The sequence below is a fragment of the Triplophysa rosa genome, linkage group LG25 (assembly GCF_024868665.1).
Source record: "Triplophysa rosa linkage group LG25, Trosa_1v2, whole genome shotgun sequence".
Classification (NCBI taxonomy): Eukaryota; Metazoa; Chordata; class Actinopteri; order Cypriniformes; family Nemacheilidae; genus Triplophysa; species Triplophysa rosa.
Genome location: NC_079914.1, coordinates 13,352,818 through 13,379,383, shown reverse-complemented (window position 1 = coordinate 13,379,383; position 26,566 = coordinate 13,352,818). Strand labels below are relative to the sequence as shown.

Below are 26,566 nucleotides of genomic sequence, written 5' to 3'. Positions count from 1 at the left end.
TTGTCACATTTGCTTACATTGAAGTCCACAGCATACTCTTTGAAACATTCTGAGATCATGTGTTTCGTCCGGTGATCTCATACTTTCGGACCCCACTGTGTTTATCAGATCTATATCTCTAAAGAAGTGTGTGTACTTTAGATCTGAAATACAGATCTGTAGATCTATCATATTTGCTCTCATCCTCGCTTGCCGTTCACTGTAGTGTTGGTTTCTTCCACCCTTTCGTATTTCTGGGTCCTGTCCTAGTTTCGTTACTTTAAGGGGGGTAGTAAGACAGTGCCAAATGGAACATTATGAGGCTGGCAGTACAGGGAATGCCTTGTGTTATAACTCAAACCAGACATCCAGTCTCTGCTAGGTTTCTTCTCATTATCCCCTCCCCACACACACAAACCTCCAAGACCCCCAGCAGGGGCCTTCCGTTCGGGATCCTCCGTTTATTTACTGGTATGTCTGAATTGTAATGCAGGAATCCGTGGCTCAGACTGCTGCAACTCCACCGCAATATGGAATCCACATGTCTTGCATGCTTTCCTGAGGACATCAACTGTACAATTACAGACGACGTCTGCAAGGCCAAATTGGACAGAAATAACATCATTTAATCTTTGTTACATGGATGTTTTTTTCTTCTGTGGTCAATTTACAGACTTTATGAACATTTATAACAGCTTAATTGTGCTTTTGTGAATTTCTTGTTGATGTGATTGAATAAAGGTTACTATGGTTTTTCCCTATTAAAAGTACTGTGGTGTTAGGACAGAAATCTATAGAGCTATAAAGACGTGAAAATATGCAATAACATGCTTTTACGAGACATTATTTCGCAACGACACACAAAAAAATGACGAACATGTGCTTGTAACCACAGGAATGAAAGCACGCTCAGTAGGCGGAACTTAAACAAACGCGCGCTTGTTTCCACACGGAACTATTATTGTGCGCAGCGCGATAGAGCAGCGCTACCGCCAGTACATGCGAATTATGATCAATCTCAAACTTTCAGAATATCATAGATCGTTTAACATTTCTTTCATTTTTGCGTATTTTCGGTAAGTATTGAATGCATGATCTATTTGCTATGTGGTCGCATCATTTATAAAATTATATAAGAAGCATCATCTGCGCACTTTGGGTGCCGTTATTTTTTTTCTATTAATGAGAAAAACTATAAATAACGTTACTCGCAATACTTGCCAATGGTCTATACAGAGAGAATATGTTCCGTCATTTATATAACATGCTATGTTAAGTGTCATCCTCTCAAAATGGAGTCTGATTCTGCAGTAATTATGGGATTAAACGGCTTTGCGTCGTTTTCTTCACGCTTGTCAGCTTGTTGCGTTTAATCATCTGATGGCCTTCTCAATGCAGATCATGAATTTTTTCCGCAACCGATTGGTGGTTTTGGGGCTGGTGTTATTGGCCACAGTGCTGTTGTATCTGCTCCTGCCCTCCATGCGTCAGGGCAGTATGGAGCCGTCATTTGAGGTGCAGCAGCGGATGGGAATGATCGCCGCGTCCCCGCCACCACCTCTGCAGTCCAGCATCAACATCACTGTGAGGACGGGACAGCTGCCCGGGGACCCGCCGCTGTTCTTCAGGGAGGCTTTGCCAGTGGACAGCGCTGGAAGACAGATTCTTCCCAAGTGAGATCGGATTGAATTGATAAATTAGGGGTTACGTTACTGGTTAGTGCACTGGCTGTGTTACAAATTCTAGCGAGCACCCTACCTAGGCAGCATTTTGGCGCGGCCTTGGAGAGTGCGAAATTTAAACCCTCGTTTTCGCCAGAATGTCAAAGCAGAGTTAAGAAATGAACTTTATTTAACTCAACTCAACTCAACTTTATTTATATAGCGCTTTTACAATTTTCATTGTTACAAAGCAGCTGTACATGAGACACATTGACTACAAGCAAAACAATCAAAGTTGTACCTGCAAAAACAAGAAAAGGTTGAAAACACAGAAGACAGACACACCCACACACAAAACACTCCACACACACAACACGCACCAACACACACAGACACAGACACACACACACACACGGATGCGCACGCACACACACACAACACACACACACGTACGTACACAGACAAGTACACACACACACACACACACACACGCTCAGTGAGAGCACACATTTAGGATAAAGGAGAGAGAAGCACAGGTCAAATATAACAGACTATAAATTCCTATATGCAATATTAATTAAGTAAAACTTTAAAATTCTAAAGCAGCCCCCCCGGGCTGCTTTATCCCAAGCGTCCTCTTAACACATGGGTAGTTGACATATAAATCGTACCATGTGTCCTGTGGTGTGACATCAAAAATGTTGAAACGACTATTTATAATATAAAATGTAGCATAGGAGAGATTTATCTTCATTGTTCGTTTTTTCCCACATTTTTGCAATGTCGCATATAGATGTCCGGTTTATTTGTAAAGTACCCAAATATCTGTTATTTGTTAGGATGTTTTGCACTGACCTTGACCACAAACATTAACCATGGTTTTACTACAGTATAAAACCACAGTAACCACAAATGTACTATTGTCTCAACACTAGGGGTGTAACGGTACGCGTATTCGTACCGAACCCTCACGAGCTGTCGTGGGGAAAATTCCAAATATAGTCATCATTCCCTTCGAAGGGCAGAGCCCTTGGAGTTTAGACTTTGGAGTGAACAGGGCATTTGCGTGCAATTATGTAGACGTTTGGAATGCACTTGGCAAAGGAAGTGACGTAATTTCCTCATTCGAAGGGAGTAGGGCATAGGAATGATGACTATATTTTTTAGAATGTTACCCGTGACGGTTCGGTACGAATACACGTAGCGTTACACCCCTACTCAACACAGTAACTATTGTTTGACCTTGACCATAACTAATTTTATTCTGAAAGGACTGGTTCACCTTCAAAATGAAAATTCTGTCATCATTTACACACCCTGTCGTCATTTCAAACATGTATGACTTTCTTTCTTCTGCAGAACACACAATTATGTTTTATTAACAAAATTCGGGAGGAGCACGTGCAGATAACTAACCCGACTGGCTTGCTATGACCAATCTCACCAATCAGATAATTAACCCGGCTGGCTTCCTATAACCATACAGCCTGGTACAAAAAATGATTTTGGTCTATATAGGTAATTTTACCCTTCATGACAACTGTGAAGAGGGTGATTTTTTTTATAACTCACCCGTTTACCTTATATTAAGCCTTCAAATTCTGCTAAATAGTTGCGTGGCCACTTGAGTGACAAGTGGTTTCAGCCAACCCGGCGCCTCAGCTCCAACCACGTCCCGCCTCTTTGCCCATTTACTATTATCCGGGAGTGACGCGCGATGCCAAGATGTCGACGACCGGCTCCGCCTACTTGAGGCTTCATTTTTACTCTTCACAAACCTACGGGTGACGTCACGGACACTACGTCCATATTTTATGCAGTCTATGATTAAATCCATTCATTTTCGTTGTTTAGTTTAATTAGATTAATTAGTTTAATTAATAATTTTGTAATGTTGAATAGAGCTTTATTAACAGGATCTTCTCTCTATCAGGTTGCAGATGGTGCTGCTTCACGGTCAGGCGTTCACTTCTAAAACCTGGGAGGAGCTGGGAACCCTCGGCCTGCTGGCCTCCAGTGGATATCAGGCCTTGGCCCTCGATCTGCCCGGTACTAGCTCCTTTCTTTCATTTCAACATTATACTCTTATTTCTGAGACTTATATTTTTACGATGTTAGCAACATCGAGGTCATTGGTCCAAATGCATAACATGAATAGCAGACGTTGAGACGTTGAGTCTTTTGCAGGTTTTGGGAACTCCCCTGACTCGGAGACGGTAAAGTCGGACCAGAGCCGCGTGGACTTGCTTAAGCGTTTTCTGGAATCTTTGGGTGTCAGATCTCCAGTGTTACTGAGCCCGTCTATGAGCGGCCAGTACGCCCTGCCCTTCCTCCAGAGACACAGCGCCCAGCTGCACGGATTTGTGCCCATCGCCCCTGTGGGCACCCGCAGCATCACCCCTCAAGAGTACCGGGACATCCAGGTGTGATGTTCGCACATTTCTTATTTGGACATTGCATTGTAATACTCCGTTAAGTTTAGCTCTTTTTCGCTTTCATTGTTTGTGTCATAGACTCCCACGCTGATCGTTTATGGAGAGTTGGACACTAATTTGGGCGCCCAGTCCCATAAGAATCTGATTCAGCTGCCCAATCACACGGTGGTGAAGCTGCCGGGAGCTCGACACGCCTGCTACATGGACAAACCCCGCGAGTTTCATCGCGCCTTGCTCGACTTCCTCAGCAAACTGGACTGAGACCGAAAAAGACTTTAAAGAAGAAAACAGACTAAAGAAGATGGCGAAATATAAAAATAAGGACATGCCGAGGCAGAGCAGATCTGAGACTAATAACTCTTTTGCTTTTTGCGAGTTGGCTAAACATTCGAGAAAAACAACTCGCTGGAACGGCCATTTGACTTCTGTGTAAAATCCCAGCGTCCAGCGTTATGAAATTAAATGTTATAATGTTTCCACAAACAAAAACTTTAAAGGCCAGATATTGTACATATGACTCCGTCTCAGTGGTTTTGTGTTCATACAAGTCAATGGGGTTCTATGTTGTTTGGTTGTCAACTTTCTTCAAAGTACCTTCTTTTGTGTTTTGCAGAAGAAAGACAGTCATCAGGTGAAGGACATTTTGTTTTTGGGTATGGTTTGGGACTTCACATTCTTTCAGATAACTGGCACACAAAACTCTCAATGGTAAAAACTGATCTCTTGTTTATTTGTAACAAACCATCTCACTGCGTCAGAAGGAAGTGTAGGGTTTTCACACCAGCAGTTGGCACATGGAACACTACATGTTGCAAGTGTTTGTCAATGACTCAACCCATGGTTTCAGCTACTGAGAACTGAAGGATGTTTTGGCAGTATTGACCTCCTTTCCTGTCTGTAAATTCACACCTTATTATTAAAACTCGCAGTAAGTTGGTCCTTGCGATAGTTATAGAATTTACTAAGACTGCAGAGAAAAATAAAGGTGTTCCTGGTATCATTAAATGACTTGGACATTTGCCCTCGCCACACCTGAAAAATCAGCTAGCTGATTGCATCATCGGTTCACATATTTATTGTTTATTTGTTATGTTAAAGCTTTTTCATGGAAAACTGTATTGTGTGTGGTATTTATGTGCTGTGGTCCATTTTTTGTATGTTTATAACCTGTTAATATGAATATGTTGTACAGAACAGCGAGGCATCTCTGTAATGTCGATATTTCTAACAACACAAAACCTGAAAGCCGTCTCCACCAAGACTGAACTACATGCATGGTACAGCAGAACCGTGAGGTGTTTTTATTCGGTGCAAAATAAAGTCAGTTAATATTAATTTTTGCATTTGTGATGTATATTTATAATACAGCAGAGGATCACATCCATTCACTAGTATAGATAATAGTAGTACAAATCGTAAACTTTTATATCATATACAATATATTATTTATATGTATATATAAAATGTGTAAAACGTAATGACTTTGAATCAATAAATAATTATAAATTAAGCCTGACTTTAGAACTTTTCAAGGTATAATAAAAAAAGAAGTACACACGAGTTAAATATTTAAATATCAACGTTTTTAATGAAAAATATAAAATAATATAAATATTTTATAATTATAAAAATTTCGAATTACATTATAAATAACTTAAAAATAAAAGGTGTCATGCTGTGTAAAAAGTAAAAAAAAATATGTAAATAGCATTTTGCTAAAAAAAAAAGGTTGCGCTGTTTTCCCATATCGACCACGTGTGAGCGCACTGTGTGTGGGCGTGGCCAGGCCGAATCGAATGATTCCGACGTCATGACGCACACCACGCGCTCGAGCTGGGGAAGATGGCGACTGTGTACATCACCCTAAACTGAATGGACGAAAAACAGCTACGATATTCGCGAGATTCCCCCATCTTCCCTTCATCTCTTCCCGCTCCACACCCACACACATGCGCTTCCGTTAAAATCGCCGCGATCTGACCCTAGCGCGAGCGACTAGGATGATAATATGACCCAGAAAAAGAAGAAGCGGGTGAATCGCAGTTTGTTGCTGGCGAAGAAAATCATCATCAAGGATGGAGGAGCGGTGAGTGTCCGCTCCTTATATATCACCGCCTTTAACGTACATAAACGGAAAACGTCGTATGTTAGTATAAACATCGTTATTTGGTCGTGTTTAAAAACGCGGATGCGATGATTTAACATTAGATGATGTATAACATCACCTGTCATTGGGTTTCCTCTATGTAACCATTAGATTCTTCACGTCGATTTAAAGGGACAGTACACACACAAAATAAAAATTCTGTCAATTGTTTATTCACCCTCATGTTGTTCAAAACACCTATATGAGTTCTTCTTATGTAGAACACAAAAGAAGATATTTTGAGAAATGTCTCGGTGGTTTTGTTTGTGTCCATACAATGGAAGTCAATGGGATTCAATGTAATGTGGCGTCTCTCTCTTCAGCCTCAAGGTTTCGGCGCTCCTAGCGTTTATCATGCAGTTATCGTCATATTCCTGGAGTTCTTCGCGTGGGGTTTGCTGACAGCACCTACTTTGGGAGTAAGTTTAACTTTGATAATAAATAGGTTTATTAAAGGTCACATGGACGTCACTCAACTCGTATGTTTTCTGCGTTCGCAGGCCCTCCACGAAACGTTTCCCAAACACACGTTTCTCATGAACGGCTTGATTCAGGGAGTGAAGGTGCGTGCTGTGATTCTTTTGTTTTAATACTCTTCCGTCTGATTGTGAAGCATTGACGTCTGTGCCTCTGTCCGCAGGGTCTGCTGTCGTTTTTAAGCGCTCCTCTCATTGGTGCTCTGTCGGATGTTTGGGGAAGAAAGTCGTTTCTTCTTCTCACCGTGTTCTTCACCTGTGCTCCTATTCCTCTTATGAAGATCAGCCCTTGGTATGTGATAAATGATTTTTATTTGAATGATATGACAGTTGTTTGATCCTATTGGTTGAGCAGCCGCCATGTGACCTTTTTAATTTGATGCTATGCGGCTTTAAGTTTTCTTGTTGCGTTCTTAATTCTCTTGATTATTTCTGTTAATTTCAGTTTCAGTGACAGTTTTTTATTAATTCACATACAAGTTTTAGTTAAAACTTATAGTAAAAGTTGTTTATTGTATAACAAGTTTTATGTTAAAAAAATGAAAACAGAAATATGCTGTAAAATAACCATTTTTCCCCCTGTAAAATATTTTTCATGTTTTTCTTGTAAATTTGCCAAGTACCCCAGAGTGCAGTTTGGACGAGGGGGCCGTACGACACATTAGGCGGAACGACATGTGTCGCCCCCCCGCCCCGCCAACTTCAACTTTCATTGGTTCATGATTAGGAACAGCTTATTGGTTTAGACAAGTGTGACGCTTTGGACGGGTTGAAACGAAGAATTAGACATCAGCGACAATAAACAACGTAATAACAATAATATATGGAAAGTTCCATTTAGTAGAAATGTGAACAATAAATCAAAGTTTGGGTTCCTAGCAAACATTAAATAAATTCATACGCACGAGCACGAACACAAACAGTGCTCTGGTTATATCAATGAGATACCGCAACGAAAGTGATACTAGAGCAGTGTGTATATATGATGAGTCTCCGTTTAAAAAAAAAAAAATCATGTTTTTTATTATGTTATCATGTTTTTATTGTGTTAGTTAGCTGTATTTTTGAGTTAGTATGGCTTAAATCAAAACAAACCAACTGCAGTTTGATTGATATTAATTGGAATGCACAATAAAAAACATGATTTTTGACATTTAAAAACGGACTTCCAAACTCTTCATATGTTCTCCATCTAGGAATCTGCATTTGACAGCAACTTCTGCTTCTGTGTCTAGCCAAACTTCAGTTTTTGCTCAATACTGTAAGTTATGATACACAAATAAAGAGATTCAGAATTGAAATCGGGGGAGATGGAAATTATTATTATATTCCTTGTGATGTACATAATGAATAACGCTGATATTGCAGGATATGTTGTTCATACATAGTTAACAGGATTTCCTGTGGCACAGTGGTTGAGCAAAAGATGGTGGGTTCGATTCCATGAGCACACAAACTGATAAAAACGTTTAGCTTGGATAAGTTATGGATTCTGCTAAATGCATCAATTTAAATGTAAAAAATGTAAATGGTTTACGGTTTTATAACAACGCACATTATTAATAGACACAGCATACGGTCACAGTGTTGTCAATAAATGTAATGTCCTTGCCTTAAATAGGAGTAATGTGAAAAAACGGGTGTAAAATGTTAAAGAAGGTGATGTTTTCTCCGTCGTTTACAGATGTGTTATTTCCAAACAGGCTACAAAACCCGCGTTCTATTTGTACAGTTTCCAAATTTCATCCACGCATGTGGATCTGTACCACATGTGACACTGTTTGTAAAATTACAAAACGGGCACAGTAATTAATAGATAAAAACATATTCTTCTCTGGTTTAAATGGTGTGGTGCTTCTTGTTGGAGATACAGTTAATCAGTAGATGACATTTTCTAAAGTGGAAAAAACAAAGAACATTTTAATTGTGTAGGTTAAGAGACACTGTGGTATGAGCTGCGTCCGAAAGCTTGTTGCCTTGCTGCCCTGTCACGCATTGTCTTCGGAGGCAGTGTTTTTTAAGTAACTAGGCTACGCCACATTAAATTCTCGAACATCATGGTAAACGTTAAAATATCAAGTTAAATAAATAGAACAATTTTTTACTCTACTTGTCTTGTACTGTCATCATGCTTCTTTTAACCAATAAGCTGTAATAGCATCACACTTCTCTATACCAATAAGCTCCTTCTGATCATGAACCAATGAAAGGTGAAGTGGGTGGGGGGACATGTGTCGCTCCTTCCAAATGTGTTGCCCCGCCCCATCGTCCAGCCTGCACTCTGGGGCTACTCAAATTTGCAGTCTTTTTCTGTAATTTGATGTTTTTTTGACCGCATTTCAAAAATTTGTGAGAAATCTGTAAATACAAGAATTTTTCTGTAAAATTACAGTTTTTTACATTATACGTGAAAAATCTGTAAAAATCAGTTCACTTTTTTTACAGTGAACAAAGATTTAATTTGACTGATTTGAAGTCTTCTTTTTAAAATTTTGTTGGAAATATTGTATTTCAGGTGGTATTTCGCCGTCATATCTGTATCCGGAGTGTTCGCCGTTACCTTCTCGGTTATTTTTGCCTACGTGGCCGACATCACCCAGGAACATGAACGCAGCATGGCTTACGGCATGGTGTGTATGAACGACCCGAAAAACCTTCGCCGTTGAATCTCCATCTCTTCGTACGTTAATGCTTCTGTCGTCGTCCTAAAAGGTTTCCGCCACATTTGCGGCGAGTCTCGTGACAAGCCCGGCGATCGGAGCGTATCTCAGCCAGGTCTATGGAGACAGTCTGGTTGTGGTTTTGGCTTCTGCTATCGCCATGCTGGACATCTGCTTCATCCTGGTGGCCGTGCCCGAGTCGCTCCCCGAGAAAATGAGACCGGCGTCCTGGGGCGCTCCGATCTCATGGGAGCAAGCGGATCCTTTCGCAGTGAGTTGATTTTTCTGCTCGTGTGTATCGCGATCACAAACAGTTTTTTGTTTTATGCAATGTTCTCCGTTTCTTTGCAGTCTCTGAGGAAGGTGGGCCAGGACTCGACGGTTCTCCTCATCTGTATCACAGTGTTTCTGTCTTACCTGCCTGAGGCTGGACAGTATTCAAGTTTCTTTCTCTATCTGCAACAGGTCCGTCAACGCCAAGTTTTACTTTGTGAATCAAGTCTGTGAAAATCTCTACACAAAAGGCCATAAAGTTGTTTTGTGTTTGTCGTTCAGATTATGGGATTTTCCCCTGAAACTGTTGCAGCGTTTATTGCTGTTCTCGGGTTGCTCTCTATTGTTGCTCAGGTCAGTACGTTTCAGGTCGATTTATACTCATGAAGGGTATACGGTGGTAAATGTTGTATAATTTGTGTTTCTCTGTACCTGCAGACTGTAGTGTTAAGTTTACTCATGCGTTCTATTGGGAACAAGAACACAATTTTGCTGGGATTGGGGTTCCAGATTTTACAGCTCGCTTGGTACGGGTTCGGATCTGAGCCATGGTAAGTCTTAATTTGTGTTATTGTGGTTTTTTTATTTGCTTTTTTATTTGCTTGTATTTTAAATATTTTTATGTTCATTTTAGTAAATTTTTTGTTTTGGTTATGTGATTTTGACATTTTATTATTTACCATTTAATTAATAATTTAATATTTAAGTTTATTTTTTACCTAATTTGTTATGTGCTTGTCTCATTTTATTATTTATCATTTAATTACAAACGTTTTCATTTAATTTTAGTTTAAGTTTATACCAATTTTGTTGAGTGCTTTTGTCATTTTTTAATTGATCATTCAATAATTAGTTTATTATTTAATTTTGATTTTGTTATTTGCTTTGATCATTTTATTATTTAATTATTAGTTTATTATTTAATCTTAGTTTAATTTGACCAATTTTGTTATGTGCTTTTGTCATTTTATTTTATTAATATATTATTTAATTTGCATACATATGTTTGTTTTTAGTATTTCACTTTTACTTTTAGTTCAGTTTTTCATTTTCCTTTATTAACTTGACTGCCTCCGATTACATTTTTACACGATCATTTACAATTTTCTAGGATGATGTGGGCAGCAGGAGCTGTGGCCGCCATGTCCAGTATCACTTTTCCCGCTGTGAGTGCCCTGATCTCCCGCACGGCCGATCCGGATCAGCAAGGTCACTTTTTTATTTGATCTGAGTTACGCGTTTCAAACCAAACCAGGTCGCTAAACATCTTTCTCTCATTTCCACAGGCGTGGGTCAGGGTATGGTCACGGGCATCCGTGGACTGTGTAACGGTTTGGGTCCGGCCCTTTACGGTTTCATCTTCTACATCTTTCATGTCGAGCTGGACCAGGTTCCAGAGAAAGAACCGGATGTGCAGCACCATCACGATCGTCACCAACAGGTTAATGTACATGATTGTGTTGATGTTAAACTGAAGAGTTAAATCTGGTTCACTCGCTATTTATGGTTTTGAAAACACTTTGGCTTCATGTTATGCGTTTCTTTTTTCGTGCTTTTCCCCAACAGAGCGCAATAATCCCGGGACCGCCGTTCCTCTTCGGCGCGTGTTCTGTGCTGCTAGCGCTCCTGGTGGCGCTCTTCATTCCCGAACACCCCCATATGGGCGCTCGTGCGGGAAGCTGGAAAAAGCACACGTCGCCCCACGGGCACCCGCATAGCCCCCACCCGCCCGGAGAGGCCAAAGAGCCCCTCTTACAGGACACTAACGTGTGATTCGAGTACGGGTCCGAGGAAAGAGCTACGCATGGAAGCTGTTGTATATTGAATCGTAAAGCTATATCAGAAATATTAGAAGTCAGTCCTTGCTTGGAGATCCAATCATTTCATTGAAATATACCAAAATATTTCTTTCGGGATGGAAGATCTCGGATTAGTGTCGTGAATAGAGCACCACTTTTTAAAGAAATGTGTATAGAAGAACATATATTTAATGACGGTTCTGTCTAAAGGCACTATTGCTATGGCTTGTATTTATTCTTTTATTTGGTTTTGCCTTTTCTTTCTTTTTTACCTTGCTTTCTGACTTGTTGTAGTTCTTCATTACCATTACTCACTCAGGGACATTAACCTGGTCAGGAACGTCTCGGAAAACAGCGTGTTTCCCGATTAGAAGGGTCGAGCGGCATCGCAAAACGTGTCTTCACGTACAAGCGAAACTAATTTTAGCGAAACTAAAGCGAATTTAATATTGTCTTCAAAACATCTGCCAGAATTTGAGCGAAATTTGTGCAATTGTAAAAAGACAAATACAAGCTACTGGAAAAGTTGTTTGTAAATGTTGACAAAAAATAGTTTATGGAACATGTGGTTGACGCTCACGGCCCAATGATCTTAAACAAGTGATTTTGCTGCGAAGTTTGTTAGGGAACACAACTGGTGATTGGACAGATTTCCAGCGCTTCATCATGAACGGCCTTAACTTGACGGTTCAGACTTTCAACGTCACAATGGAATGATCGTGGTATAGCTTCATATCGTTTGTTGCTCATATATTTAACTGATGCTTGTTTTTTCATACCACTTAAAAACAATGGTGCCTTCCCCAGCTTACGACGCATTGTTGATGGGAATTCGAAAATGTAAGAGGATCAGATACAAATTTGATACATCGGACGTCTCGTAAGACTCTTACTACATTCGTAGATCAAGAATGCATTGTCTCTCAGTCTGGATTCATTTCAGCCTCGCGGTTATCTTTTGAAAACTATTTTCGTTTGCGTAAATAAAACTTAAAAAATGCCAACCGACAGAAGTGCGTTTGCGAGAAAAGGAGGTGAAATTTGCCAGTGGCCTTTCTGTATTTCATTTTGTTAAGACACGGATGAACAGTTTGTTTTAAAGACGTTTGACCAAATTGACATTTTATTGGAGAGTTCATATTAGTTGAGTGCTTTGGATATTTACGAGTTCCTGTAATATATTTCCCTTCGTCTCAAGATACAGTGTGCTATTTTTTACGTTCTGTTGTGCTGTCTTCATTCTAATATTTTAACATATGATGGATTGTTTTGACTGAACAATGTAAATATGCCACAAACATGCATTTCAATAAAAGTTGAATATTTTGATGTAAGCGCGATACGGGTGTTTGTACTTTAATCTTTGAGTTTAAGTGAAATGAGTCAAACAGATCTTAGTTTAGCAGCACATACAAGTAATACACATATAATAGACGACACAAAAATAAAACATTTGTCAACAGATATTTAATCAGTAAATTGACAATGAGACCAAAAATACATCATTTCCCTTTGTGGCAATTTTTTATTAATTAAAAAGGGGGATGAAGGATTTGTAATAGCTTTCTTTTATATAGATGCAATCTTAAAAATACTTAAGTCTTATTACTTATAAAATTGGAATGAAAAAAAAAAACAAAAGGAAAATGCCCTGCACACTACAAATACTTCATTCACAAATAATTCTTGTTTTATGAACGCTTTATAAAGAATACTGTTACTAAGATCAGTTAGATGATAAAGGGAACTACAGTGAATAAAAAGACAACAAATTATACAAATAAACAATTCTGGAAAATACCTTTGTATAAAAATAAGAACATGTTTTAAAATGATGTTCAGTAGATATTTACAATTTTGGCCCCTTGTACAACCCATTTTAAAAACATTTACTCATTTAAAATTTTAGTTATATTGTCTTAGTAAGACAAATACCATGACACCACTATTATTTTACACTATTGTTGTTTTTTCATATGATATAAAAACTGCACAACAAACACTTTATTATTACAAACTGACTTCAAGTTTATTTATTTTTGTCCCAAAAGTGTTGGCTATTGGCAAACAGCCAGAAAGACCGGTTCATGATCAAACAGAAGTACTAAACCATTAAACCAAAAATATGTACACACAGTGACAACAATTATGTACATGTTTATACAGCCATTTGCCAACCAAAGTCACTTCAAGACTCAAACTTCAATAAAGTTACATCTGGGTCTGAGAATACAAAATGGCAGCTCTTACAACATACAAAAGTCAATTTATCCTGAAATTATTTTTGTATGGCACAAGCTGAAGACTATACGAGAGGTTTGTAGGCACCGCAGTTTTAAAATGACAGATTTAGCACCATTACAAGTTAAATTCCAAGCTCTTCAGTTTAAAATCTCACAGCAAGCTGTATGTGTTTGTAAACAGATCAACATAGAAATAAGTTTAAAATAAATCTGGTTTAATAAATAATTGAACATTTTTAAACACAAACAAGAAATTAAACGATATATTGTCCATTGTGGTCCACACAGACCGCGTAGTGATGGAAGTGACGTCCATATAAAACCCAATCTTCGTCATCCCGGAAAGTACGCAGAGCCGGCAGACGGTGGTGTTGGTTTTACGCCAGCTGCGTTTAAGGGCTTCTGTGCTTCTGCAGATGAGGCCGATATTTGTACCCATTAAAAAATCCTTCAAGGTCTAGTGAGAGTAGCAATTACAAAGTTTTATTTGTAGTTTACCTCGATTCAGATGCATGCTGGGTAGGAGACCACGGAGAGGTATGCTGTTGTCTCTTCTCTCAAAGTACTTCGAGTCCAAACCAACAGGTTCTCCGCTGTTAAGTTCAGGAATACAGGTGAGACCGGTGAAACTACAAAAATAACGAAACTAAATCGAAAATAAACTCACTTCTCTTTATTTGAAGGTTGTGGTTGCTGTGTGCTCCCCACTTCTGTTGAAGACTTGGCATTCATGGGATTAAATTGGACCTAATAAAAAAAAGAGAATTCTAAGTACTCCACAAGTTGTGTTCACACTAGCAGTCGGAACCAGAGTCAAACCAGTTTAGTTTAATAGGCAGAACGAAAGAACATGAAATCCAATTTTCAAAAGATTGGTTCCGATCAAACAAGATTAGTATTAGAAAGAGAAGAAAGACGAGGCCTGCCTTTGGTCCAGCCGTCTGATTGTGCATTGTCAGTACAGAGCGAGGCCCCGAGCTCACGCAGGAAAGAGGATATTTGGAGTTTATTGTAGAGGTGATGGGGAAACCCTGTCCCAAAGATGAGGGGAAGCCTTTGCTATCAAGCTACAGAGGAAAAGAACGTCTACATCATTGATCAGTCACACACCAAATCTGACAGATTGTACGACTTCTATCTACACTACATCTACACCCCAAAACTTGTATTCACTCTAAATGAAGTCATTAAACAAATTACCAGATTGTGAGACACACTTCCTGTTCTCAACCCTGGCGCAGGCGTCTCAAACATTCCAAGAGCTTCTTGTTTCCGAGAGAGCTGGTTCTCGTTCAGTTGCTTGTTCAACCAAGTTATCACTGAGGTATAAAAAAGCAAACCAAGATCAAGAAGTGGTTTGAAGACACCACAATGAATTGCAGATATGCAACTTAATCGGTTCTTTAATGTCGATTCTATAACCTCACCGTTCTCATTGGTTCTCAGCACCTCCCTGCTCTCGTCCAGTTTCTGAACCGTAGCTTCCAACTGCTCCTTCAATTTTGCTGCCTAAAAACAGAAAGAGGGTTAATTGCTTATTCGAATTTTGTAACCTCAGTCATGCGATGGGAACAAACAGTCCACCTCCTCTTCCTTCTGCTTGAGTCGTTGCTGAGTCTCCTGAAGCTCTTGCTGGCCCCTCTGCAGTTTTTCCGTGGTCTCCTGCAGGACCTTCTCCTGGGACACCGTCACCGTGTTCTTCACCTTGATCTTCCCCACCAGAGCCTTCAGATCACCCTGGAGCTTCTTGATGATCCCGTTTGCCTGTAACACCAGCTTGCATTTGATCCCAGGCCGACTCAGAAAGATGATTCTAGCTTACGGGTTGACGTAACCTAGTTACGGGTTGACGTAACCTAGTTACCTAGAAAGTTGACAAACCTTGATGAGTTCCTCAGACAGAGATTTCACAGTGGCCTCCAACTTGCCGATCTGCAGTTGCTTGCTTTCAACATTTCCCTCAACCGAGTTCTATCAGAGAAACAAAAGGTTAGCCTGCATATGAGACATTAACCCTTTCTTGACGTTTACTGATAGATCGAAGGAGAGACAGACGGACCTTCTGCTGTTGCGTCGCTTCCATCACTTCTTTGGTGCGCAGCACGAGCTGGTCTTTATCTTTGTTCTCCTGCTCAAAGACGGCCACTCGCGTCTGGAGTTGGTTGACAAGACGCTCCTTCTCGTGACACTCTGTGTCAAGTGCGCTGTTCTCCCTCCTCAAGGACAGAACCTGCTGCTTCGACCGCTGACACTCCTGAACAAATCACCGACGTTACAGCACCGTCCTGTTATGATTTTTGATTTCACAAGCTTGTTTTTTCCATGACAAATCACCTCTTCCAAACTCGCCAGTTTGGCCTTCAGATCTCGGATGGTGGAGTCGCTCTTGTATTTCTTTTCGATGAGGTCTCTGTTGCTGGTTTCCAGCTCAAGGACTCTGCTCTGGAACTCCTGGGTGCTTTTGTGATGGGCCGACTCGAGCTCTTGGCGTAACTGTTCGTTCTGTTGTTGCAGGCGGGTTTGCGTCTGCGGAGTAAACACGATCAATGTGATAAAGCCTGACGTGTTGTCAAGTTTTGTTTATTCAATAGTTCCACCAATATAAGTCAACCATTTGACTGTGGAGTTACCTCCAGAGCTTTTTCACGCTCAGCTGTGAGATCTTGCATGTGTCTGCTGGACACCGAGGTCGTTTGTGACATCCATTCGGATCGGAGTTTATCCAGCTCACGACTTTTCTCAGACAGGGTCTGGGAATAGAAAACGTATGCCAAATAATAAGTCTTCATTTTGTTATTTTTGTCTATATGTTATATGGATATACACGAATGAAAAATCCTCACTTGTTGTGCATAATTGAGCTGCCTAGTCAGATCTTCCTCAGTCTTCCTCAACTTCTGATCCAACAGGTGTTTTTCCTCCTGCAATCCCAGATTCATTTTTACGTGTTCAAATCATCATGTTAAATGGACTATTTATGCTCAATGTATCGAATGTGTTTTACCTTTAAAGTGGAAAGACAGGCGGCCAGATATTTCTTAATGTCTGTATCAGATCCAGGAAGCAGTTTCAGAGAAAGATGTGTGAGGTGTTTAAACGCGTTCGTCTCAACAATGTTAAGGTTGGAGGGACTGTGATCAAACGCTGATGAAGCTGACGTGAGCTGCAACAGAAACCTTAGACAGAGAGAAAGAAACTCGAGTTTTACAGCTGACATGCATTGAGAGATTTACGTGGATGATGATATTTTCTTACCGTGGGCTGTCCTTGTCCTGTTCAGAGATACACTGCTCAAGCAGGTCTATGAATTTTTGAGGGAATGATGTGAAGTCTATTAACAGACCCTGTTGTACTTTTAAACTGCCATAGGAAGAGAATAAAGATGATTGACAATGAAAGCATCATACACAACATATTATAGTTAACAAGTAATATAACGCATTATTATATAAAAATATAAGATCAGATCAAAGTACCTTTGAAAATCCTCTTCTGATATGACAAGGTTGTATAGAAAGTATAGATCAGTATCATCTGTCAGCCTTACAACTAAATCCTGTTTAACAAACATAAGAAACAAGACAGACCAACACAAATATTGTTCTTGTTAATAAGTAACAATTAAAGTAATTGTATTATATACCAAAAATAACACTCAAAACAATACATAAACATGATATTTTCGCACCTTTCTATGAACTGGATTTGATGTTGACTGCAGTTCAATACTGATGCGAATGACTGAACGCCTGTATGAAGTAAAACCAGCATATATAAAGACAAATAAAGCTTTTATGATGTCCAAAACACAATATCAGAATATTTACAAAAATAAACAAGAAAGAACTTAAACAAAATTTGTGTTTTTATTTATATTCAAACTACACATATAAAGGCCGTTTTTACCTCTCGTCTGTGTCTTTATTCTTCACCAGCACGTGTAACCTCTTGTTAAAAAGCAACTCCGTCATTTTCCGATCATGGAATAACTTTAAAAGCGAATATAATTATATAAAACGCAGTTTATTCGCGTTTTGTGTTGTTGGATGAATCATTTGTTGGTTTGTTTTTTGGCGCTCCGCTCCCGCGTTTCTCCGTTTCTCACCGGAAGTACCGATCACAGCAGCCTTATCAAACTAATTCGTTTATCTAAATATTTTAAGCTTGGTTTATTTCAACAACAACTACGAATATTCTTAAACGCGTATACGTGTGTTAATACATACGTGTGTTTGTTTAAATGTAATATAATTAAAAATATATTCTGCCTGAGTTCACCGAGAGAGGTTTTGATTGGTGGAGAGTCAGGCGTCAAAGGTTAACCTAGAGGGGGCGGGGCGTAGAGAGGTTTTGAACATGGCGGTGAGTAGCTAAAGCGTTCACTTTATACGTGTTTTTATGACCACATGGCGTTTTTAAACAAAAATGTAAACACGATACTATGTTGTGCATGCACGCCGAACACGTGCGATATTCACACATTAAAGTTTGCTGGGTATTGTGGTTTTGATTTGTTGCTGATTTTCCGGTTAGCACCATTGTAACGACCGGTCCGTGTTATAGGCTGCATGCATATACATGATCTGTGGTTTTGCCTTTTAGGATAAAGATAAGAAAAAGAAGGAAAGTATATTTGATTTGTCGAAATATATCGACAAACATATCAGAGTGAAGTTTCAAGGAGGTCGTGAAGGTGAGGAACAATTGTTTTATTTAAACAGCATTTACAATGGACTGACTTGGTATTATGTCTATAGTCAAATTTCAAGAAAACTCTTGATAATAAAAGTCTTTATATTTTTAAGTTAAATTATGTCATCTAACTACTACTTGTCAAGTTAAACGTTGAATGCCAAAATATGGGTTCAGTCGGTTTAGGCATATATATATATCTTGAAAAGAACCAGACCCCAGGTATGTCCCCCTCGGTAGTTTGGGAATCAATGAAGGCACAGCTTTATTTGTTATTTGTTTCAGCAAGCGGTGTCTTGAAAGGCTTTGACCCACTGTTAAATCTTGTGTTGGATGGCACCATTGAATATATGCGAGGTAAATTTAGTTAAATAGATTACAACAACACAACATATATACCTGTTATTTAAATAGTTTTATATTTTGTTATATTATGTTGATATTAACATTAACTATAAATACTAAATAACAAATGTTGACAGATCCCTTGATTGGTTATTTGTCCTCTACATGAGTATTTCTTGATTTAATTACTTTGATCCAAATATTTAAGGTGTTTCATTATCTTCATACAGATCCAGATGACCAGTATAAACTGACTGAAGACACCCGGCAGCTCGGTCTGGTCGTGTGTCGAGGGACGTCTGTCGTTCTGATCTGCCCGCAGGACGGGATGGAGGCCATTCCAAATCCCTTCATTCAACAGCAGGATGGATAAACCGCACACTAACGCAAACACAGGCGGACACCATGCAGTGTGTTTTTTTCTTGCGCTGTGTAGATGTTTGCTAAAGAAAACAGTTGGTTTTTGTTTGATTTGAAATAATGGATAGTGATGTCATTTTGTATTTAGACTCAGGATAAACGTTTTTGTTTCTGCAGTTTATGAAACTGATGCATTGTTGATTTTTGTGTGTGTTGAGTCTGTTGACTATTGTTTTATGTTGAATGTTTTCTGTTTATGAAAACAGGCACGTAGTGTTTCCCTGATTCTTTCAATGTTGCTGTTAATTTTGACATTAATAAACATCTGGGGTTTGATTTCTAATAGAAGCCAAAACCGATTATTACTGTACTTCAAATGGTGTTCCCCACAGACTTGTTTAGAAAAGCATTTGTAACACTGATAGTAGATTATCCTAAAGGTGAATCTGTATAATCTATATGAAGCTGTATTTTGAAAGGTTTCAATACAACAACCGACACCTTCAGACAACATTATTGTTTACTTTGATGATGTCCCCTCCTTTTTTTACACCTAAGAAAACTAACTTTTAGCCTTAAAGTACTTGCTTATAGGATATTGGCTGAAATACAGTTTCTTCGTCTTAATAATAGAACAAAGTTAAAATGTTTGAAAATAATAGGTTTCTGCATTATAAGTCCTTATTAGCAATACATTTTAATTATTAATAAAAAATGTTAATAGCATTAAAACGACAAAATGCATTTGTAATTTTTCCTCTTCAATGCACAAATTATTTTTTTTGCACATCCTGGTATACTGACATCTTACACGTTTACTATAGCCTTTTAAAAGCTTGGACATAAGGGGTTTTCCACAGAGAGTAGAGAAGGCCGATGGCTATCAGATCGAGTGATATAAGGCATTTACGCCTCTGAGCACCACCACAAAGACCTGCTTGTAACCTTAGGTGGTGACTAGAAGTATAGCCTTCCCTCTGATCTTTAAAGCAATACTTTAAAAACATGAATTGCACTGCACTGTGATGTATGCCATGCCTCTGCTCTTTTCAGATTAAATCAGTGTGCATTGGCACCCAGTTCTGCATGGGTTTTATTAGGTAACACTGTTATAGCGGTGCAGGGTCTGTTAACTGATGGTTAAAGTTAAAGGTGTAAGTGGAGACCCTGTCTGCAACTGTGCCAATCCTTAATACTATTCAGGGCCAGTCGAGGAAGGCTGGTGGTCGGAAGTCTCTCTTGCATTAAAAAATCCACAGTAGAATTAATCCTATGTTGTAAAAAAAGCAAAAGAAACAATAAAGCAAAGCGAAATACATTAAAAATATTGTTAAAAATAAAAGAATATTGAAAAAATAGTGCTAGAAAAAGAAAGAAGAAAATAGGAAAATAAAAAAATCATTAGGCCTACCAAGTGGTGTTGAATGTATGCATAATATAAACAATAATATGAGCGTATGTATTTATTTATTTAAAAAAGAAAATGAAATAAAAAATGACTACTAACAAAATAGGCTAAATCTTAAAGTGTCTCTAAATCTCCTATTAAATGTTGTACTTTTTTAAGATTATGTCATTTAACCCCTCACTAGAACAAACAGTCCATTGTTTCTCTGAATCCTACTGAAGCCTTTAACAACTGGGTGAGTCTTTGTTGATTTAACGAAGTGCTTTAATGGACATCGCTTTGATGCATTCCGAAAAGTCGTTTATCCCCTAATATTTGCGTTATTTGTCGAAAAGAAGTATATTTATGCGGATGCTGCAGCAGTGACCAATCAGAGATGACATTACGCTGACACCTGCGTAAAGCCACGCCCACACGTGAGCGGACCGCATTACGGTACGACGTTCTATAAAGTTTCCGACATCATCGCGTTTCTACGGACGTATACTTATAGATCAGCTGCTTTGTTAAACAAATGCGGCGTGAAACGGTAAGCATCTTTTTTATAAACTAGTCTTTTGTATTAATTTTTTGATGATGGCTATTTTATTTACATTTGAGGAGATTTTTGTTTTATGGTTGTGGCTCGTACAACCAATAGTATTGTTTGTATACTTTGAATGAACCTCCACACAGAATGATGTCAGAAATGTAGTTTTTATATCATTTATTTTATTATTTTGAATATATTTATCCAGTTAAATATAATACTGTTATGCTCACATGCATGCCACAATCTGTCTGCATGTAAAAATATAAATACAGTTTTTCCATGATATAGTCAGTGGCATCCTATGTTTTTGGCACGCACGTATGTAATGAGATCATTGTTGTGGCGTCTAAAATAAACAACTATTTTTGTAACATAAAGCTTTGTATTGCTGTGATATAAAATTTCTGAATTGGCAAAGGTTTGTTTTGGCTTTTGAGAGCCACTCCTTGCATTGTGTGATTCTATGACCCATGCAATAATACGTTGGCATCCCACCGGGATGATTTTCACTTTTAGTACCCAAGGGAGGTTTTTCTACGTTTGACGTGTTTGTGTTTGTGAGCTGAAACGAAGAGCTGGAAAGTTTTTATCTGGTCACCTGTCTGCTTTTTACACCTGCATGTTTCCTTGTGTTGTAGAGTTTGGGTGTCCAGGTTGGGTTGCAGGTTTTTGTGTAGACTGAAATGGAGAAGAAAGACTTGAATAAGTGGCCTGAGGGAGAATCCCGGTTTGGTTCCTCGTGTAGATGTGTTACATTAGCAGCCATACTGATTCTTCTCATCATCGGGGGTGCTGTGGGCTTCATGACAGGTACAAATCATTTTGTTTTAAAAACGGCATGACAGTCCTCTTAAGACATTTTATGGAGTCTTAAATAGGTTTCTGAATAATCTGTGCTCTAAAACAATCCCATATTTTAATGCCTGATAATGTTTTATATTGTTTTTCTTAGCTTACTTATTAGCAGAGGAACATTATTTTATGGAAACAGTGGAATTACAAGGCCTCAGTTACGAAGCAGAGTTGCAAGACAAAACATCAGGATTTTCTATAATTCTGTCTTCAACTCTAAAAGCAAAGGTACAATTTTTTTTCTTTATAATAAAATAATTTTGGCACCTGACAGGCCTGACAAGAAATACTTTTAAAACATTAAAATTGTTCAAAAACGCATGGTACTAAAATGTTACTTTTTGTATATTTATGTTATATATTTGTATGATTGTATATCATTGTGTATAATACACTACATGGTAAACTAAACAATGTCGTCTTCACTCATTTACAGATCAAAAGTATTTTTAGCTCCTCTTCAGTGGCCAACCATTTCACAGACTGCCAGATAGTTGCATATGGGTTTGTATTTTAATTGAATGATATATATTGTGTCATCAAATAAAAGTTTTTGATAAAAACTGTGTTGTACCTTTCAGGAATATCAACGGGGATGTGATGACCACTTTTCGTTTGGTCTTTCGGGTTGCCCAAGCCCAGGGGTTCACCGAGAACTTCATTCAAGACCTTCTTCGCTCTGGGCTAAAGGCGATGTTGAACGGGAAGCCCATCGTTGTGCCGGAATACGGAGAGATCGAGAGCATCATTCTTCTCGGTATGACATCTGTAGTAGTTTAAAAACAGCACCATAACATTGACATATGTTCATTTCACTGATCAACAGATTAAACCTGATGAAAATGTTTTGCTGGTCTACGCTGGTTTAAAGTGGTTTCGCTTGCAGATAAATGTCCTACATAAAAAAGCTCCTAAATGATTTAATTTGGACAACTTTTGCGTTTTTTTTATTTATTTCAGGGGCAAGTGGAAAGTCCTTCTATGAAATCGGCAATGACATAAGTAAGACAGAATTTGGTTTGATTTTTTCTCTGATGATAATACTGGGACTGTCATTGAAAGCTCAATGCTCTTGGATGTCTTGATGTTTTCTGCAGGTAAATGTCCTGTAAACACGTTCACATGCGACAACGGCGAGTGCGTCACAAAGCTCAACCCTGAGTGTGACTTCATATCTGACTGTGTAGACGGTTCAGATGAAGCTTACTGCTGTAAGTATCACAATATTTATTCTAACGTATTTTTCATTGAAATATAGTAAAATGTTTGTAAATTGAAAAATCTATAATAAATCAATCATTTGTTTATGTAATCTCCGTAACATTATCAACAAATTTTTAATTTATTTTTAGATTTTTAAATTATTTTTTTCTGTAGGATTTGTGTATTTTTTTCTTAATTTTTTTTCTTCTTTATATCATACTCATGGTGTTTACGTTTTAATAAACCTTTAAACTAAGTATTGCTATGATATTTAAATCACACAGCATATAAGTGCTATTACTTTTATAATAAAATGTGTTAAAATTTTTATAAATTAATATGATAAAATATTCCGTTTAAATTAATTTATATAGCAATTATCACAATTGTGCATTGTTTCAAATTAGGTTTACAAAAAATAAGTAGTATAGCACAAATAGAAGATACAAAAATCAGCATGGAAATAAAAAAAAAAGAATAATTATAAATTATGGGATATTTCTTTGAGCATTTTTTTGTTTTAGAATATCAAAATGCTTTTCTCTGATCTTCATTGTTTTTAGCCTGTGGAACACGTCCAGCCATGGGTAACCGTGTCGTGGGGGGTGAGAACACTCGTCATGGGGAGCTACCCTGGCAGGTCAGTCTCCGGCTGCGTGGGCGCCATACCTGCGGTGCGTCGATCGTCAACGAGCGTTGGCTCGTCAGCGCCGCTCACTGTTTTGAAACGTAAGAAAGCATTTCTGCACTCTACTTCAGATAGCGCCTACCTCTGTAGACGTCATTGCAATATATCTTCTGAATATGTCTTCCTTATATACCAAAGAGAGTACAACTCGAGCGATTGGACAGCGTTAGTGGGAGCCAATCTGGTCAGCGGGGAGGAAGGAGAAGCTACGGTGATCAACATCAAGTCCCTGATCGTCTCTCCGGACTACGACCCCATGACCACTGACAGCGATGTGACCGTACTGGAGTTGGAAACGCCTTTGAGACTCAACCCTTACGTTCAGCCAGTCTGCATCCCATCCTCCTCTCATATGTTCAGTCCGGGACAGAACTGCATCGTGTCTGGTTGGGGAGCGCTCAGTCAATACACAAGTGAGTGTGTTACATGTTCCTGTAGTTCAGTTGGTAAAGAATTATGTTAGCAACCCAAAGTTGTGAGTTTGATTCCCAGGGAACGAGCATAAAGCTAAACTGTATATCTTGAATGCACTGTTAGTCGCAAATACATAATAGATCCATTTCGTACCATCTATTGACTTTTTCATGACTAGAGCTCTTTGTTTTTGAACAGATGAGGTGCCTAATACATTACAGAAAGCAATAGTGAGAGTAATCGATTCAAAAGTTTGCAACAAATCAACGGTTTACAGAGGAAGCATTACAAACAACATGATGTGTGCCGGTTTTCTTCAAGGGAAGGTGGACTCCTGTCAGGTACGCCTTATGACAAACTACTGGAGTACATTACTTTCTGATCTACGATAAAGTCATTTATACTGTGTTTGGCTTTCAGGGAGATTCTGGGGGTCCTCTGGTATGTGAGGTGGCCCCCGGACGTTTTTTCCTAGCGGGCGTGGTGAGCTGGGGCGTGGGATGCGCTCAGATCAACAAGCCTGGGGTTTATTCCCGCATCACCAAACTCAGAAATTGGATCCTGAGCCACACGGACTCCAAGACGGTTCACGTCGTCCCCACGGTCCCCAGCGTCGCGACCACTGGCGCTCACCTTGTTAAAGCGATGAAACCATCGCCAGGTGTTTACAGTAATGACTTTCACCCTGCACCCGGGAATTGCAGTGGGAATTACAACTGTGGCGGAGGAGAGTGTATCAGCAAGATAAACCCTGAGTGTGATGGAGTCGCTGATTGCTCCAATGAGGCGGATGAGAATAACTGTGGTAAATTGAGACTTTTGTTAATTTGGTAGTCATTTTGATGTACAGTTGTACAGTTTGTCAAAAATGGTACAAAAGGCAGTTATCTCATCCACAAACTGTTTCAAAGATTGACTCCTTGGAATCTACAATGAGTGTCCAGTTAATGAAGTCAAATATGGACAAACCCAACAGTTGGGTTTGAATTACCCTATGGTGGGTTGATTCAACCCATGCTTGCATCAAATATGGACATTTTCGAGGAAAATGTAACCCAAGCGTTGGCTTTGTCCACATGTTACCCAACAATAGGTTGTAACAACCCAGCATTTTACAGTGTTTTAGCATTGAACTAGCTTAAAGAGCAATTATATAAGGATCGTCTCTTTTTGCAGTCTGTGGCCGTCGTCCAGCAGTTGGCCAGGAGAGGATTATTGGAGGCGTCACTGCTCGGAGAGGCGAATGGCCTTGGGTGGGCAGTCTGCAATACCAGCGTGCCCATCACTGTGGAGCTACACTCATCCACTGTAAATGGCTCGTGACTGCAGCTCACTGCTTCAGAGGGTAACGTACCGTTGACCCATGGCTCTACTTTCAGACTTTAATACCCGAAAAGAGCTGATTGGATGTCTTGGGGTTTTCATTACCAGCGATCTGAATCCCGCCGGCTGGACGGTGAGTCTCGGCTCCGTCATCTGGTCTGGAGTGGGCGCACTAGCCATTCCAGTGCAACGGATCGTCCCCCATCCTGGTTTCAATAGAACCAACATGGACTTCGACGTGGCCCTGGTGGAGATCTCCATCCCGGCTCCGCAGTCCTACACCATCCAGAGCGTGTGCTTGCCATCACCTGTGCACAGCTTCACGAAAACGATGGAATGCTACATCGTCGGATGGGGGGCGGTTAGGGAAGACGGTGAGTTTGGAGCTTTTAGGAAACATCTTTGAGGTTTTGTCCATCATATCTTACACTTTGATCTCTTACTAGGGATGCTAACCACCTTGCTGCAGAAGGCACTGGTTGGCGTCATCGATCATTCGGATTGTCAGACAGCTTACGGTGCTAAACTTACCAACAACATGATGTGCGCTGGATCAATGGAAGGTGCTAGGGACACATGCATGGTGAGTTTTGGATAAAACTTCTTGACTTGTGAATGAGTGCTTAACTAACGTTATTCATTGCACTTAAAGTCTTTTATGCACCTTAAGACATCCACCGTGGCTCTTAAGCTGACTACGTAACCCAGCCCAATGTAATTCAACCATGTCACTGGGTTTTCAGATGACTTTTTAAATGCCATGCCAATGTCTTATATGTCTTATTTTCTCTTGCAGGGTGACTCAGGGGGTCCTCTGGTGTGCCGGGAGCCCCAGGGTCGGTGGTTTTTGGCTGGGGTGACCAGCTGGGGTCACGGCTGCGGTCGAATCGGCTTCCCGGGGGTTTACATACGTGTTACAGCTGTCCGAGAATGGATATCTACATACCTCCCTTTTTAAATATGATGGACTTGATGCGAGTCACAGCCAACTGGATCAAATAAACCCGGTGCCTCAGGCATCACACGGACACCCTTACCAAGAAGTACTGTCAGTTATTTATTTTTGGTATTTATTGT

The 26,566-nt window shown here is 39.4% G+C and overlaps 5 protein-coding genes across 6 annotated transcripts; 4 read left to right on the top strand and 1 right to left on the bottom strand.

Annotated features, from left to right (window-relative positions):
* The first annotated feature begins 933 nt into the window (after positions 1-933).
* abhd14a (abhydrolase domain containing 14A) lies at positions 934-5,410 on the top strand. The gene is made up of 5 exons (XM_057325630.1): positions 934-1,055; positions 1,378-1,652; positions 3,574-3,689; positions 3,828-4,063; positions 4,154-5,410. The coding sequence occupies exons 2-5, from the start codon at positions 1,381-1,383 to the stop codon at positions 4,334-4,336; spliced, it is 807 nt and encodes a 268-aa protein (XP_057181613.1). The 5' UTR covers positions 934-1,055; positions 1,378-1,380; the 3' UTR covers positions 4,337-5,410.
* Positions 5,411-5,882: 472 nt separating this feature from the next.
* mfsd14a1 (major facilitator superfamily domain containing 14A 1) lies at positions 5,883-12,763 on the top strand. Its single transcript, XM_057325628.1, has 12 exons — positions 5,883-6,161; positions 6,545-6,640; positions 6,722-6,784; positions 6,862-6,989; positions 9,213-9,327; positions 9,410-9,628; positions 9,709-9,822; positions 9,913-9,984; positions 10,069-10,181; positions 10,742-10,839; positions 10,917-11,071; positions 11,197-12,763. Exons 1-12 carry the CDS (start codon positions 6,084-6,086, stop codon positions 11,401-11,403), a joined length of 1,458 nt encoding a protein of 485 aa, XP_057181611.1. The 5' UTR covers positions 5,883-6,083; the 3' UTR covers positions 11,404-12,763.
* A 202-nt stretch (positions 12,764-12,965) lies between these two features.
* On the bottom strand, positions 12,966-17,875 carry sass6 (SAS-6 centriolar assembly protein). 2 transcript variants are annotated; one of them, XM_057325638.1, is made up of 17 exons: positions 17,579-17,875; positions 17,361-17,421; positions 17,149-17,228; positions 16,928-17,032; positions 16,677-16,848; positions 16,516-16,593; positions 16,303-16,422; positions 16,007-16,198; positions 15,732-15,926; positions 15,554-15,643; positions 15,257-15,436; positions 15,100-15,181; positions 14,873-14,991; positions 14,599-14,739; positions 14,340-14,419; positions 14,171-14,265; positions 12,969-14,082 (listed from the first exon to the last, which is right to left on the bottom strand). In XM_057325638.1, the coding sequence occupies exons 1-17, from the start codon at positions 17,641-17,643 to the stop codon at positions 14,006-14,008; spliced, it is 1,932 nt and encodes a 643-aa protein (XP_057181621.1). In that variant the 5' UTR covers positions 17,644-17,875; the 3' UTR covers positions 12,969-14,005. The 2 variants fall into 2 exon arrangements, with proteins under 2 accessions (XP_057181622.1, XP_057181621.1); XM_057325639.1 differs by lacking the exon at positions 14,599-14,739 and having other exon boundaries at positions 12,966-14,082.
* A 103-nt stretch (positions 17,876-17,978) lies between these two features.
* On the top strand, positions 17,979-19,802 carry lsm7 (LSM7 homolog, U6 small nuclear RNA and mRNA degradation associated). The gene is made up of 4 exons (XM_057325640.1): positions 17,979-18,034; positions 18,275-18,365; positions 18,650-18,721; positions 18,940-19,802. The coding sequence occupies exons 1-4, from the start codon at positions 18,029-18,031 to the stop codon at positions 19,080-19,082; spliced, it is 312 nt and encodes a 103-aa protein (XP_057181623.1). The 5' UTR covers positions 17,979-18,028; the 3' UTR covers positions 19,083-19,802.
* Positions 19,803-20,896: 1,094 nt separating this feature from the next.
* tmprss9 (transmembrane serine protease 9) lies at positions 20,897-26,483 on the top strand. Its single transcript, XM_057325674.1, has 15 exons — positions 20,897-21,006; positions 21,648-21,819; positions 21,962-22,089; positions 22,298-22,365; positions 22,443-22,618; positions 22,822-22,863; positions 22,959-23,072; positions 23,628-23,793; positions 23,891-24,165; positions 24,365-24,507; positions 24,587-24,971; positions 25,343-25,511; positions 25,598-25,863; positions 25,936-26,072; positions 26,286-26,483. The coding sequence occupies exons 2-15, from the start codon at positions 21,693-21,695 to the stop codon at positions 26,445-26,447; spliced, it is 2,358 nt and encodes a 785-aa protein (XP_057181657.1). The 5' UTR covers positions 20,897-21,006; positions 21,648-21,692; the 3' UTR covers positions 26,448-26,483.
* The last annotated feature ends 83 nt before the right edge of the window (positions 26,484-26,566 follow it).